The sequence below is a fragment of the Entelurus aequoreus genome, linkage group LG20 (genome assembly GCF_033978785.1).
Source record: "Entelurus aequoreus isolate RoL-2023_Sb linkage group LG20, RoL_Eaeq_v1.1, whole genome shotgun sequence".
Lineage (NCBI taxonomy): Eukaryota > Metazoa > Chordata > Actinopteri > Syngnathiformes > Syngnathidae > Entelurus > Entelurus aequoreus.
The window spans coordinates 18,097,040-18,111,591 of NC_084750.1; the positions used below are offsets into that span (position 1 = coordinate 18,097,040).

The 14,552-nt window shown below is 37.2% G+C and overlaps 1 protein-coding gene across 7 annotated transcripts in view; it reads right to left on the minus strand.

The window, feature by feature from the left end:
• The window catches only part of eya3 (EYA transcriptional coactivator and phosphatase 3), a 45,899-nt gene that overhangs the window by 10,293 nt on the left and 21,054 nt on the right, over positions 1-14,552 (minus strand). For all 7 annotated transcript variants that reach the window (XM_062029555.1, XM_062029551.1, XM_062029556.1 and 4 more), the window contains 7 exons: positions 9,443-9,620; positions 9,196-9,365; positions 9,040-9,123; positions 8,880-8,969; positions 5,586-5,644; positions 5,325-5,485; positions 1,569-1,683 (listed from right to left, as the gene is read on the minus strand). In XM_062029555.1, the coding sequence (XP_061885539.1) occupies positions 1,569-1,683; positions 5,325-5,485; positions 5,586-5,644; positions 8,880-8,969; positions 9,040-9,123; positions 9,196-9,365; positions 9,443-9,620 (857 nt within the window). The remainder of the gene's footprint in view (positions 1-1,568; positions 1,684-5,324; positions 5,486-5,585; positions 5,645-8,879; positions 8,970-9,039; positions 9,124-9,195; positions 9,366-9,442; positions 9,621-14,552) is intronic.

Sequence of the window (14,552 nt, forward strand, 5' to 3'; positions counted from 1 at the left end):
TTTCCCGATTGAAAAGGATTCTCTATTCATTCAATACATAGGATTTCAGCGGGATCTACCCCAGTCTGCTGACATGCAAGCAGAGTAGTAGATTTTTGTAAAAAGCTTTTATAATTGTAACGGACAATGTTTTTATAAACTGATTGCAATAATGTAAATTTGTTAAATGAAACTATTAAATGAACCAAAAATATGACTTATTTTATCTTTGTGAAAATATTGGACACAGTGTGTTGTCAAGCTTATGAGATGTGATGCAAGTGTAAGCCACTGTGACACTATTGTTCTTTTTTTTTATTTTTATAAATGTCTAATGATAATGTCAATGAGGGATTTTTAATCACTGCTATGTTGAAATTGTAACTAATATTGATACTGTTGTTGATAATATTCATTTTTGTTTCACTACTTTTGGTTTGTTACGTGTCGTGTTTGTGTCTCCTCTCAATTGCTCTGTTTATTGCAGTTCTGAGTGTTGCTGGGTCGGGTTTGCTGTTGGAATTGGATTGCATTGTTATGGTATTGCTGTGTATTGTTTTGTTGGATTGATTAATTTAAAAAAAATAAAAAATAAATGAATAAATAAATAAATTAATTAATTTAAAAAAATAGATTTAAAAAAAATGATAATCGATTCTGAATCGCACAACGTGAGAATCGCGATTCGAATTCGAATCGATTTTTTCCCACACCCCTAGACTACTGTCTGATTCCAATCAATGCTAGTCATCAGAATCAGGTAATACACCAACTTATATTCTTGTCTTCATGAAAGAAGTATAACAAGTATAACCCATTTATCATTATCATTTATATGTGTTAAACATGCTTGTATTATCATTAAACACCTTTAACTTGTTAACAAAAATGTCTCTTTCATAAATAAATAAATATAAATGATATATATGAATGAGGTAGATCCCCTTCACTTGGTCAATTGGAAAGTAGCTCGCCTGCAGAAAAAAGTGTGGGCACCCTTGCAGTAGATTCCTAAACACACTACAGTGCTCTCATGAGGTGATCTTTGACTAGCACAAGTTTCTTAAAAACAGCAACATCCTCCTGTAAGTCTGACAAAATAGAAAAACCAAAATCCAATGTCTATTGTACAGGACACTGGTTCTCCGAAGACCTTAGCTTTCTGGGAATGTGGCCTCCAAAACATTTTAGTGAAATACCCCTGGTACAAAGGCCAGTGGCAGTAGCAGCGCAGCACGCAGAGTAAACAGGTAATCGATAAAGTAAAATAAGAGTTTGATGGCACGGGGCACAAAGGAGTTTTTAAGTCTGCCCGTCACATACTCCTGCTGGCCTTACCTGCGACGGCCAGCAGTTTGTACACAAAACTTCTCACTGCACCCGTCACCAGGAAGTCTAGTAGCTTTCATTACTAGCTCATCCAGACTCTTACAAAACTATTAACCCTCTCTGCTGTAAAAATGAACATATTTGACCAATATTGTCATGAACTATCTATTCCTATCACAGCGAGGTATATGGTTTGGTGTGCATGAGTGAGGGACCTTAAGTAGCTTTAATGAAAAACAATGAGTGTGCAAGCCCCAGACCTGGACTGGATGAGCAGCAGGGACTTGAGCGCAGTGTTGAGCCACGAGTCTGTGACGTTGTTGATGTCAGACTGCAGTCGCAAAAGCAGCTCCCTCTTCATGGGACTCAACAGGCCTGCAAGAGACCAAAGCAACATTATTTATTCAACAACCCACAAATCAAACAGACATACTTCGTTTATCTTGGCCCCAGTCGTGATGCCGATGTTGACCAAAGTCTAATTCACTTGGCTGCTGGCTCTTTTTAATAGTCAAGTAGCCCAACAAATGCACTGGCCACAACATTAGGTACACGGGGATGTACGGTCATAGTTGTTTTTGTTGTAGTTTGCAGTGGTGAAGAACAGGGGTGTAAATCCATAAAGCAGATTCAGGGTTTTCAGTACAAAAGAGAGGTACAACAAACTACCACAGTAACTTACTCTGAACCTAACTTGTTGAGTTTTTTCATGACTCTTCCAGCTTGATAAACATGACCAAAGCGGTCAGACCTGATGTGTCTGTTTATTTGTATTACAAGTAGATGCTAAAACAGAATTAATTCCTGAAGATTTATGAGGATTTTGAGGCCATGGTTAGTGTTATCAGTGGTTCTTAACCTGGGTTCGATCAAACCCTAGGGGTTCGGTGAGTCGGCCTCAGGAGTTTGGCGGAGGTCAAAACACACCCGACTCATCGTGTAAATACAAACTTCACCCTATCGGCGTATTACGGATACGGCAACAGCTGACTGGTTTGCAGGTGTGTAATTTGTCGTGAGTTTATGCACTGTGTTGGTTTTGTTGTTTGAACAAAGTGATGTTCATGCACGGTTCATTTTGTGCACCAGTAATAAAACATGGTAACACTTTAGTATGGGGAACATATTCACCATTAATTAGTTGCTTATTAACATGCAAATTAGTAACATATTGGCTCTTAACTAGTCATTATTAAGTACTTATTAATGCCTTATTCGGCATGGCCTTATTATAACCCTAACCCTCTAACCCTGACCCTAACCAAATAACTCTAAATTAAGTCCTTATTACTTAGAATATGTTCCCCTAGTGTCCAAATAACTCTAAATTAAGTCTTTGTTACTTAGAATATGTTCCCCATACTAAAGTGTTACCAAAAACATATAACTTTGTCTTGAATTTGAAAAAAACCCAACATTTTATTTTTCACTAAAGAAGGGTTCGGTGAATGCGCATATGAAACTGGTGGGGTTCGGTACCTCCAACAAGGTTAAGAACCACTGGTTTAGATGTACTAGTATTACTGTACAAAAATATTTTTGTTTGTCAAAAAAACAACCTTTATTTTGGATATTTTATTTTTTAAATAGACTTATTTGAATTAAAAAAAACCTAGCAAAAAATTTACATAATTTTTTTTTTCTTCAAAAATCTATGCTATATCCTGTTAGCAAAAAAAATAAAATATTTTCAGGTATTTATTCTGTCATACTTAAATTTCTAATAAGTTTTTCAAATAAAAAAAAAAAGAGACTTTTTGGTATTTCATATTTGTAAATATAACTACTATGTGAGCTATAATAACTACAATAAGCAAAATGATCCTGTAACAAGAGCTGAAAATTTTGATTGTTCCCATTTCAAGACTCTCCCATTTTCATACATCATATTTATGGTAAGCCAATTGGAATAACAGAGAGTGCATGGTTACAAAATATATATATATATATATATATATATATATATATATATATATATATATATATATATATATATATATATATATATATATATATATATATATATATATATATATATATATATATATATATATATATATACACATATATATTTATACATTAGGGCTGGGCGATATGGCCTTTTTTCAATATCTCGATATTTTTAGGCCATGTCACGATACACGATATATATCTCGATATTTTGCCTTAGCCTTGAATGAACACTTGATGCATATAATCACAGCAGTAAGATGATTCTATGTGTCTACATTAAAACATTCTTCTTCATACTGCATTAATATATGCTCATTTTAAACTTTCATGCGGAGAGGGAAATCAAAACTAAGTCAATTTAGCAAAACTGTATTCATTAAACAGTTATTAAGCAGTGGCACAAACATTCATGTCATTTCAAAACAGAAAGTGCAAGATTGTCAGAGACATTTTAAAACAAGCTATGAGTGCACTTTTGTGCATGATGTCACTAAGATGACATATCAAAACAACACTAAATTAGAGTGCACTTTTTGTACAGAACGCCACACAAGATATTTCAACAACTGTCAAATAAAAATGAGCTGCATAATAGGAAATCAAATAGTGTATGTCCTTCGTTATGTGGTAGGTTCCGGCGGACGTTATCTCCTTATGTTGTGGACTATTTTTTTCATACGGTGTTGATGTGGAAATGGTTGCCTCTGCATTTTGTTGGTGTGGCACCGAATGGAGATGTTGACATGCGGAGTTTCAAACACTCTTCATTCTCTCGCGGGTGACTTTTCAAATGATGCTACATATTAGCAGTAATGCTACTTTTTGTAGCAACGCTTTTTCAGCATACTTGACATATTACGGTTGTCTGTTCGACATCTTACCGCTTGAAGCCAAACCACCACCAGACGATGGACCCCCTGCTGTTTTTCTTGGGAATTAATTCTTCCTTCATTTGTTATCAGATTCGCACCTTCTTTCTCTCGTATTACCACTCGCAGCACAGCTAACGTTACCCATGCCGCTACCTCTGCTCCGCAAGGGCGTATACGTATGTGACGTATGTAAGAAGGTGCGCTTGTTTATGTCTCTGTGAGAAGGAGAGACTAGAAAGAGTGAGAAGAGCCTGTAGTGTAATGCCTGCAGCTAAAAGCAACTGCGTGAGAACGTATACTCGAATATCACGATATAGTCATTTTCTTTATCGCACAGAGACAAACCCGCGATATATCGATATATCGCCCAGCCTTAATATATATATACCTGTATATATATAGTCATAATTTATACATATTTTTGGAGAGGTGCTGCAAAGAGGATTGGACAAAACTGCCCAAAGATAGGTCTGCCAAGCTTGTGGCATCATATTCAAAAGTACTTGTTTGCTGCCAAAGGTAGATCAACAAAGGATTAAACAAAGGGTCTGAATACTTACGTACATGTGACTATTTTTAATGTTTGTTAAAAATGTTTTTGTTTTCAGTTTTTTTCTGTCAAGATGGGATGCTTTGTACATAATGAGAAATAAAATAAACTTTATATATATATATATATATATATATATATATATATATATATATATATATATATATATATATATATATATATATATATATATATATATATATACACAAATACATACATATATTTGTGTGTACGTGTAACCACTCAATTATATTTACTTTCCATTTGCATTGAACAAGGGATAACTTATGCATGCATAAAACTTGTGCATTGACTATGGCAGTCATCGTCTGTCACTTCAGTCCAATTTAGTTTTACCTTTTTACTTCTTTTTCTAAAAAAACACTGTTCATATTGATCATAAACAGACATTAACACTTTCAGTTGCAGCGGGGTAAAGAAAGATGACTTTTTCGGGAACAGTTATGGTGAATCGTAGAATCAGCGATCATTACTTTTTATTGTGCTCTTAACTTGGAGTGTACATAGTCAGGATTGATGGAACTAACTTCTCATCTTAGGGAAAATCAACTCAGACTAAAACCATTTCACCCATAATGGATATTAATATTCTTTTTCAAGTATAATAAAAACAAACTCACCTCCCACATTTGCCTTGTAGCCGTTGTAAATCTCTTTTAGGCGGCGGTAGCGAAAAGCCAGTTTGCGCATCCACTCCACGCCTCCCTGGACGCCTGTGGCGGCTCCTGCTGTCCCTCCACCACTGGGGCCATTAAATCCATCCGCCAAGAAATTGTAATTACTAGTAATAACAAATAAGGGACAAGTACAAGTCATTAGTTGGGATGACAGCATTTCCATAATTTATGTTATGGTTGAAGGTCATCTGCCAAAAAATGCACCTTAGATCTTGTCCATTGTCATCAGAAGCCACATCTTCAACATGGACTTGGTCACATTCCTTTGAGAGGAAAGGGGACAGTTAAAATAAACAAAATTATTACAGCAACCTGTTTACAAATAAACATCACATTTCAAGCATGAACTTATAGCTAGTGATAGACATAACCTTATTTTTCCGTTACAATAATATCTGAATGGCGGACATTTATCTATAAAAATATGGGAAAAGCTGCTGATGGTGTGTTTGACTGGGAAGCAGCTGGAAGGAGATACGGTAGAAGTCCACTCTCCAAAGTAAATGCTGTACATTATTATTATATTTTATTGTCTTGTTTTTATACACCTTTTCGTATGTAAAAGGTATCTTCAAATGACATAACTGGGGGGCGAAGCAAATTTATTTCAATGTGAGACGTTGATTTGAGTTAAGAGTTTGTCACAGAACCACTTGAGCTTAAAATTTAAGCTACTACTGTATACCGAACTAATAGTTTCCATGTGGGAGAAAGTTCAGCTGCTATGAAATGGTAGTAACAATAACAAAAACATTAGAAATATGTGTATAATATGTTCATTCATTTTTAAAATCAAATCTAAAAAAAAACAAACAACCCAAATAACTTGTTTTTCAATATTTCTTTACAGCCCCAAAGCAATGAGTGTGTTTAGGTAAGAGGCGGGGCTTATCAGCAAATGACCACTCATGGATTTACTGCTTACAGTTTGTCACTTAAAAAGAACAATATTCTTATGTAGACTTTAAAGTTATGACATGGTTACAGTTAGAAAGTACAAGACAGAGGGTTAATACCTAAACTTCACATCATCAATAAACACATGTGCACGTACATACTGTATGAACTACAATACTTCTTTATTTTAAAGGTGTAGTTGACCATTTTACTTTTATTCTTTCAATTTGATAGATATTAACGAAGGGAATTTACACTTCAACGACTGCCGTTGGCTTTGACAGTTAGGAATGCTCGTTTGCATCTAAACAGTAATTTTTTCTCACTACGGTAGTGCGAAACCATCCTTGCCCAGGCACACCCCCCTGGTTTTTGGAGTATAAATATTTGGGGTTTTGCCACCAACCGTTGGACTAGCTCTGACCAATCTAAGTCTATGAGCACGAACTGATGAAGCCTACTCGGATGAGCGGCGAAACGTCTTCCAAGACAAACAAGCAGTCCAGTTGCGATCGACTGAACGCTCTGAGATGTAAACCAATGTTGAAAACACAAGTTACCGTATTTTTGGACTATAAGGCGCACTTAAAATCCTTTCATTTATTAAAAAATCGACAGTGCGCCTTATAAACTGGTGCGCCTAATGTATGGAATAATTCTGGTTGTGCTCAAAGCTATTTTATTTGGTACATGGTGTAATGATAAGTGTGACCAGTAGACGGCAGTCACACATAAGAGATACGTGTAGACTGTAATATGACTCAAGTAAACACCAAAACTTTATATGTTCCATTGAGAATGCAGAACATTACACACGGCGCTCAAAAATCTGTCAAAATGTTTTAGTACGACTTTGGTAAGCTATGAAGCCACAGCGCTTGATGGATTGAGGAAGCATTACGGCTACAGTAGACAGACGAATTGTGCTTCAACATACGAGTATTATTATGGTGTGTGTATAAGGACCGCAAAATGGCACCTATTAGCAGACATTATCTGGCGTTTTGTCTTGCAATATTATACAAAAACAACTTTTCCTACCTTCTGGTGCCTGCTGATCTGTATTTGGGATTTGTATAAATCCTGAAAAATTTGCGCGCGTCCGCCATTGTAATCCGTGCCAACCCCGTAGTCGATAAGCTTCTTCTTTTTCTCTATCTTCTTGTTATGGGACATTCATCCTCCGCTGTTGCCATTTCTAATATAAAGTAGTGTAAAGTTCTTACTTACATCTGTCAGTAAACTCCCTATGGAAGAGCTAAAAACTGTAGTGAGTTTACATTATTCACCCAAGGAACTTTAGTTATTAGAGTTCCGATCGGACGGTTTTTCACGGATGTTGTGGGTTGCACTAGTGAGCCACGGATGAGAAATGTGGCTCTGTTATTGATTTGAAGTAAAGTCTGAATGTCATTAAAACAGTTAGCTCCATCTTTTGAAACTCCTTCTATTTGTTTTTAAATGTCTAAACAACCTCGCTCCAACATATCTCTCCGACCTCCTTCAGCCTTACTGCCCCACCCGATCCCTAAGATCAGCCCATCAGCTGCTACTGACGGTCCCTGACACAAGGCTGAAGCTTAGAGGTGACAGAGCTTTCGCCGCTGCTGCTCCCAAGCTCTGGAACGACCTACCTCTGAATGTTAGACAGGCCTCCTCTCTTCCTGGTTTTAAATTTCTCTTAAAACATACTTTTATTCCATGGCTTTTAACACTGAGTGATATCCACCCTGCTATGGTGCCCCATAATACACCTGCTGTGAACCTGTTTTTATGTTCTATTTATTTTATTTATTTATCTTTTATCGTGCTCTGTTTGTGTTGTGTTTGCTCGGTTCTCATATTATCTTTTAACCTGCCCATTGTACAGCACTTTGGCTACCCCTGTGGTAAATTTTAAATGTGCTTTATAAATAAAGTTGATTTGATTTGATCTTTTGACACTTCTTCCACTCCCGTCCTTGCACGCTACAACAAAGATGACGGGGAGAAGACGCTGTCGAAGGTGAGCCACGTAAATAAAACCGCCCACAAAGCGGCGCATCTTGAAGCGACTGTCAGAAAGTGACTTGAAGATGATCTGTAAAACATCATCTTTGCAACATTTTGACCAAAGAACCACCATTTCATGTCTTTCTAGTGGTTAGAGTGTCCGCCCTGAGATCGGTAGGTTGTGAGTTGAAACCCCGGCCGAGTCATACCAAAGACTATAAAAGTGGGACCCATTACCTCCCTGCTTGGCACTCAGCATCAAGGGTTGGAATTGGGGGTTAAATCACCAAAAATGATTCCCGGGCGTGGCACCGCTGCCCACTGCTCCCCTCACCTCCCAGGGGGTGATCAAGGGGATGGGTCAAATGCAGAGGAAAAATGTCACCACATCTAGTGTGTGTGTGACAATCATTGGTACTTTAACTTCATGCGCTTTATAATCCGGTGCGCCTTTTGTATGGAAATAGACCTGAATAGACCCACTCATGGGCAGTGCGCCATATGGCCCGGAAAATACAGTTTTTTGTTTTTTTTATTCAGAATTTTTTTTTTTTAAACGAATGGACGAGTGACATTAGATTATTATGGTTAGAACATATTCTACTGTACCTCTAAATCGTTGAAGAAAAGGTGGTTGTCGGCCAGCTCAAAGATGAACTCTTCCATCTGCAAGCCCAGGTTCAGCATGGTTGCTGGCTCCTGAATCCACACAATAACAAAGCTCATTACAATATTTTTTAAAAGTTATATTCAATCATTAACAACAAACCTTGCCGAATTTTTGCGCAAAGGAGCCTGTGAGCAGTGAGTGGAATATAATAATGGTCTCGTCCAGATCCCATAAGAAGATGCGCTTCAAAAAAAAAAAAAAAAAAGGAATATTTAGAAAAATGAAAGTAAATCACGTACTGAAGGCAGTGGTTACCTCCAGGTCAGTGTCAGCAGGTGGGGAGCTATCACACTTTTTGCCCTTTCCTTTCGCTTTTCCCACCGAGTTCCTGCGTCCGACGTCATCTTGGTCTCTAGCGCCGGCAGGATGAGCTACGCTGGTGGGCAGAGCCGCGCCTGCAGGGAGGTTCTCTGGTGGGGACGCATCTTTGAGAGAGACAGCGAAGAAAACAATTTAAGCGTCAACTGAGAAGAGATTTGAAACCTCAAGAAGTCAAAGTCACCTCTCGGGGGCAGTCCGGCTGAGGCGGCCTCCTCGGACTTGACCGCCGAGTACACAGCGCCTCCCACAGTGGCGCCGTGGTCGTCGGTGCTGGGCAGGCCGGCGGGCACGAAACTCGGAGGCAGGCTGTAGTACTGCGAGAACTGGTTTTGACCCAGAGAGTTGTAGCCGCTGAATTCCTGGGGGAAGGCGTCAACACATCAATAAACGTCAATTATGTTGGGATCTTTCTGTGTGGAGTTTGCATGTTCTCCTCGGGACTGCGTGGGTTCTTTCCTGGTACTCCGGCTTCCTCCCACCTCCAAAGACATGCACCTGGGGATAGGTTGATTGGCAACACTAAATGGTCCCTAGTGTGTGAATGTGAGTGTGAATGTTGTCTGTCTATCTGTGTTGGCCCTGTGATGAGGTGGTGAATTGTCCAGGGTGAATGCAGCTGGGATAGGCTCCAGCATCCCCCACGACCCCGAAAGGAACAAGCGGTAGAAAATGGATGGATGGATGTTTGAGTTAAACCAAAAAGAGACAACTCTTTGTGCTGTTTAGTTCAAAATACTAAAGCTTTACCTGTTTTAATAGAGTGTAGCTCTAAATTTTGCTTGGCAGAAATAGATTTGTACTGTACATATTCAAATACATTATTGAAATTGTCATATATAAACCACAGCGTATTTTATTTGACTACCGTATTTTCCGCACCATAAGCCGCACCTAAAAACCACAATTTTTCTCAAAAGCTGACGGTGCGGCTAATAACCCGGTGCGCCTTATATATGGATTAATATTAATATTTTCATAAAGTTTAGGTCTCGCAACTACGGTAAACAGCCGCCATCTTTTTTCCCCGTAGAAGAGGAAGCGCTTCTTCTTCTACGGTAAGCAACCGCCCCCATAGAAGAGGAAGCGCTTCTTCTTCTACTGTAAGCAACCGCCAAGGTGAGCACCCGCCCCCGTAGAAGAAGAAGTGCGCAGATATTACGTTTCATTTCATTTGTGTTTCTGTAAAGACCACAAAATGTCTCCTACCAAGAGACACGCGTACAAGGTTCCACTGACTTTTAAAATTCATTTGAACCGCACTGTGGATACAACGGGAGCGCGTACGGTGAATATTCGCACCACAGGGAATGAGAAATCGTCCTTCACTGTGGTTCTAGCTTGCCATGCTAACGGCCAGAAACTTCCACCCACGGTGATATTCAAAAGGAAGACCTTGCCAAAAGAGAACTTTCCAGCCGGCGTCATCATAAAAGCTAACTCGAAGGGATGGATGGATGAAGAAAAAATGAGCGAAGAGACCGGGTGACTTTTTTCACGCAGCTCCGTCCCTGTTGATCTACGAGTCCATGCGCGTCCACATCACAGATGGTGTCAAAAAACAAGTGAAGCACACCGAAGAAGAAGAATTCGAGGGATTTGTGGATGAGTAATAACTTCAGAAAGTGAGCTTTAAATGTTTATTTTGTGTGCTGTGTGACATTAACGTATGAGCAACGTTGAGTTATTGATGTTGCTATTGCTCTGCACTATTTTGAGTGTTACTATTTTTGTGATTGCAATTTTGCACATTACATTTTGGGAGTGAACAGAGTTGTTAGAACGCTGGTTTGTAATATATTATTAAAGTTTGACTGACCTGTTTTTTTGACATTCCCTTTAGCGTAGCGTAGGTGCGGCTAATAACACGGGGCGGCTAATAGGTAAACAAAGTTTTGAAATATGCCATTCATTGAAGGTGCGGCTTATAACACAGGGCGGCTTATGGTGCGGAAAATACGGTAAGTCTGTTTTTCTAATAAGGAAATTTTCACATCGTCGGCTAAATACTTGACCAATTTTAGCAAAAACGTGTAGAGTAACATACTCAGTAAATAATGCAAGCATCTTAATGACAAAACGATGACATAACTTCCACATTTAGTACTTCCAATTATTACAATCTTTTAATCTTGGTGTCCGAATGCATTTTTAAAGTGAATTTGTTTGTTTTTTTGTTTCTTACCCTGTCTTTAGAGTTTTTTTGAAAATGTGCTAAATAGATCAAATGTAATAATAGAATTATTACACGCAGAAATACAGTGTCTGTGATGGCGCAAAATTGGTATCCAATAAAATTATATGTGGCGGGTACTTTTGGAAATGTCAAAAGATAGCACACCCAAATTACAGTAGATCCCTGCATACATCTGCTATTTAGCATTTACGACCTCGCAAATGTGTTGATTTTTGGTGACTTTTTTTTATTGTTTGGATTTTTTTTCTTTCCTAAAAAAAGAGGCATTTTCCCCCACACCCTTAATTGATACATTTATATTATATCATCATAAATCGTAACAATAATAAAAATCAAATGTGTATATCCGGCCTCAAAACCTAAAATAGGCAAACTTTGTGGATAGTATCAACCTTGCTCAAAGCACTGCTGTGATCAGAATGTGTACAAAAAAAAGAAATAAAAAAAAAGGAATAATGCGTGTGATTCGAATGTATACAAATGAAAATAACTTGGTTTAATAAAGTAAAGAAAAAAAGTGGTGACTTGAACATGTATATAAATAAGACAAAATAGGGATGATTCAAATGTATACAAATAAAAGCAACTTAAGTTAAAGAAAAAAAGGAGGTGATTCCTAAAGTACAAAAATAAATCTACATGTTGGAAGAAAAAAAAAAAGAAATAAAAGGGGAAATTCAAATTTATACGAATAACTTGATGTTTAACAAAAAGAAAATAAAGGGAGATTTAAAGGTGTAAAAATTAAAAATAACTTGAGGCTTTAAAGAAAGTTTAAAAAAAAGTGTGATTTGAAGGTGGAGAAAAATAACATGAGGTTTGAAAAAAATTCAATAAAAATAAAGTCAGTAGACAAATCTAATGTAACTATTACAACACTTCTACTAAAATGACAACACACTCTTCCTCCTGTTGGAGCTGTGTCAAAAATACACATTTCAATGGCCATATTAATAACATGTGAAATTTCCCTGGCCAGAGAACGTAACGCTGTGAAGGATGGACGGGGATCTACTTCAAATGATTTGTCCCATTGACTTGTCGCAAATCCGCCCAGTAGATGGCGGTGTACCACACATAGTATTAGGAAGCCTGTAGAATGGAAAAACAAGTTGCCTCTATAGTGAAGCGATTATCATGTATAATCGATTTATAACTCCAAAGTTAGTGAATAAATAGATATGATCAAAATAGCATCAATCTCACTGAGATTTCTGAGCCATTTTGGGAGTTAATAAGCAACGTGATCTGTAACGTAGAGTTAGGAACCAGGGATCCCTTCCTCATCAACAACAATGCTAATCAAGCAGACTTTGTGAAAGCCAACAACGATTACTTTTGGACAAAAGATTATCAAGAACGTTATATTTTTAAACCCGAACACAAAAAGGATGAGCAATACTTTTTAAAAGCCGTGTGCTAAACGGATGCAGCTTTATTGAAACACTATAGCATTAGCGGGATTGCTAGGTGCTAAATATAAACCATGATAAAACAAACACATCTCACTGGGATATTGACTGATGAGACACTCATATAATCTTATTTAGGAGGAAGATTCAATCGCAATTAAAAGGTTAAAAAAAATTTGGGGGCCATCTCAGGGGATGTCAATGTCTACCAGCCTTTTGGTCCATTGCCAAATGTGTCTACTACCAGGTGAGAGATGCATGAATTATAATCTAGAATGTACTTTTAGCAAGTTTGAGACGAAGCAGAATCAGCCACCGGTTCAGTGTGTCAACAATAGCAGCGAAAGCTAAAACAGGCCGTCTGCGTTGGCGCTTATAATAATATCATAAATATTTGGTTAATTTTCAGGTCATGACATGTAAAGGGAATATCAACAACATCTGTTGACTCAATTGATGGCTATCTATTTACGATTTGGAATACATACAAAAAGCCAAGCATGTGTTCTTGTCCTACATCAGGATTGTGAATGATAAACAGCACATCTCTTTACAATTTTTGCGTATTTCCAGTATGACTGATCTGATAACATGGTCAGAGTGCAGAAGCGTTACTACAGTGACGTAGAATCTACAGAAATAGCCGAAGATATTCGGAGCGCGATATTCAAAATGTCCGACTGAATTTGTGGCATTTTGTAATGTTTAGACCAGATTAGGGCTGCAACAACATCTAATCGATTAAATCGATTAAAATCGATTATTAAAATAGTTGCCGATTAATTTAGTCATCGATTCGTTGGATCTATGCTATGCGCAGGTTTTTTATTTTTAATACATTTTTTATTTTATTTTAATAAACCTTTATTTATAAACTGCAACATGTACAAACAGCTGAGAAACAATAATCAAAATACGTATGGTGCCAGTATGCTGTTTTTTTCCCAATAAAATACTGGATAGGATAGAAATGTAGTTTGTCTCTTTTATCCGATTATTAATCGATGTAATAATCGACAGATTAATCGATTATCAAATTAATCGTTAGTTGCAGCCCTAGACCAGATGTGTCAAAGTGGTTTTCACCGAGGGCCACATCGCAGTTATGTTTGGCCCCAGAGGGCCGCTTCTAACAGTGACTACTATTATTACTCAATGTTTAAATGCATTTTATTAGTAGATTTGTTTTAAACTGAAATGTAAAAAAAATACGGTAAGTTGCAATAATTTTACCTCAAAATGTAGTGTATATTACTGTAAATGGAAAAACAGTACCGCTGTTTTTATAGTAAAAAAGGCAGCTCAGTTGCCAGAATTTTGCTGTAAAATGTACATTTGTTTTTTTTACTGTAAATAAAAAAAACTGCAAATTTACAGTAACATTTTGGCACCTTAGCTGCCAGTTTGTTTTTGTTTTTTTACCGCAAATCAACAACTGTAGATTTTTCAGTGTATTACTGTTAATGCCAAAACGACACCCCGGTTTATTACAGTAAAAAAAGGACAGTTTTTTTTTTTATTTACAGAAAAATGCTGTAAAAACCACAGTAAATTTCAAAATTTTACCATGAAATATATGTTGCTATTTTTACATTGCACAATTTGATGGATAACTTGCTTTGAAATCATTATTAGTATTTATTTCTATTTAAAAAATTGTTTGAATGTTTGATAATTTTTGCATG